The sequence below is a fragment of the Setaria italica genome, chromosome V, assembly GCF_000263155.2.
Source record: "Setaria italica strain Yugu1 chromosome V, Setaria_italica_v2.0, whole genome shotgun sequence".
In the NCBI taxonomy this organism is placed as follows: domain Eukaryota; kingdom Viridiplantae; phylum Streptophyta; class Magnoliopsida; order Poales; family Poaceae; genus Setaria; species Setaria italica.
In genome coordinates this window covers 31,893,860-31,895,691 of record NC_028454.1, presented here as the reverse complement: position 1 = coordinate 31,895,691, position 1,832 = coordinate 31,893,860, and the positions used below count along the sequence as shown (strand labels likewise).

Sequence of the window (1,832 nt, the reverse complement as noted above, 5' to 3'; positions counted from 1 at the left end):
CTGGTCGACCCTGACGGTGGTACTGTGCCCCCAGCAGGCTTGAGTAATTTCCGCTGAATTTAGGCCCGCGAATGGATGCACAAGTTTGAGAAGACCAGACCAGTTGGCTCTTCTATATAACCATGGCAAGGCTCCTGTCTTGAGATCTTCTTTTAGTTTTTTCTTCTTGTTGCCATCACTGTTCCTTTACATTTCCGAGAGACCTCTCCTCAATCGGAACCGGGTGTGGTCGTGGCCGCAATGTGGGTCGGCACCGTGACACCGTCCGCCGCGCTCACCGCCCTGGCGTTCGCGCTCCTCCTGCTCAACTCGGGCGTCGCCGCGCGCCGCGCGCTCGCACGCGGGGACGCCGGCGCGGCGGCGTTCGTCGCGGCCGCCGCCGTCCTCGTGGCCGCGCTCCTCGCTGCGGTCCGGGCGCACGAGCGGTGTCGCGAGGAGGAGGAGGAGGACGGGCGGCGGGGCCGCCGCCTCAGGGCCGTAGCGTGGGCCCTGTCCGCGGCCCTCACGGCCATGTTCGCGCGCCGCGTGGCCGGGTTCGCGCCGGACCGGGCCGTGGCGGCCCTGGTCTGGGCCATGGGCGGCGTCACGGTGGCCGGAGGGTTCTGCTGCCTCTTCGTTCACGACGTCGTTGGTGGGCGCGATGCACGGCCAGCCTAGAGCGCGCCCGCGCGCGTCGTCAGTTGGCTTCATTACTCGCCGCCGTCATTCCACAAAATACACGTGCCATACAGTGGAATTCTAGCAAAAAATAGCTACCCGTCACCCTGTGCCAACCTGCCTGGAGAATTCATGTTACGAAATGACTAGCACAGTACTTGAAAGCTCCGTACACGTTTTCTTTTTTATCAAAAAGTTGCAAAAGATAAAACATTTACTATACTTTAGAAGTTTGTCAAAACAGTACTATTATACTCTTATAACTTTGTTAAACTCAAAATATGACAATTCAGTAGAGTATGTTCATGCACTCGATAATGCCAGTGTACGTTAATGCCTACGGCTATGCGTCTGTTTTTTTTTCTAAAAGAAACCCCATATGCAACTCTTAGTGATCCAAAAACCCTTGAAGTATTCCACTATATGCGTGAATGTAGAATTTTAATTTTTTTTAGCTGTATATGTGCATTGTATGGTATGTGTACTCAACATATCTTCTTTGTAAATTGTAATATATTGAAAATCATGATGATAACGGAATAAGTTGAAACGTATATTTTTTTTTATCTTTTTGTTGTCTCTCATTATGTGAATGCTAATGTCAATGGATCTATATAAATAATTGGGGCAAGCCAAGTGCAACATACCAACAGGGCTAGAATTGTGCTACAAATGTTTGCTCCATTAAGACCTCACAGGAGGCTCGTTCCAGATAGTGAGGTGTAACAACTCTACCTAAATTAAGTGCTTTTAAGTATAAATCAGTGGTTAATCCCTAGTTAAAGAGGTGAAATGACCATTATAACCCTAAGAAGCTCTTTTGGAGTTTGAAATAAAACTTGGAATTTTATATGCAAACTTAAATTTCTGCCCAAATAAGAGTTGTAAAACTTTTAAATTCAAACAAATAGAAGAAAAGTGGGAAAAATATGCAACCAACTCTGTGATGCTTGTTTCTATGTATAGAAGCTCAGAAAAATGGTTAGGGCTCTAGTCTAACACTTTAAGTCACTGTTTTGACTTTAATTTGGTAATCTAAGTATAAATCTTCCTTTTTGCTTAAGAATTGTTCCAGAGCTCAGAAAAATGTGAAACTAGTTGGGTTAATTTTGTTTTGTTGTGAAGGTTGCAGGAAAAATGTAAATTGTTGTGCAAATCAGAAAGAAAAGCACCCT

General features: G+C 46.5%; 1 protein-coding gene across 1 annotated transcript in view; it reads left to right on the top strand.

The window, feature by feature from the left end:
* Positions 1 to 1,200, top strand: part of LOC111257396 — a 1,787-nt gene extending 587 nt beyond the window's left edge. The window contains exon 3 of the mRNA XM_022826999.1: positions 64 to 1,200. Within this exon, the coding sequence (XP_022682734.1) occupies positions 241 to 657 (417 nt within the window). The 5' untranslated portion in view covers positions 64 to 240 and the 3' untranslated portion in view covers positions 658 to 1,200. The remainder of the gene's footprint in view (positions 1 to 63) is intronic.
* The last annotated feature ends 632 nt before the right edge of the window (positions 1,201 to 1,832 follow it).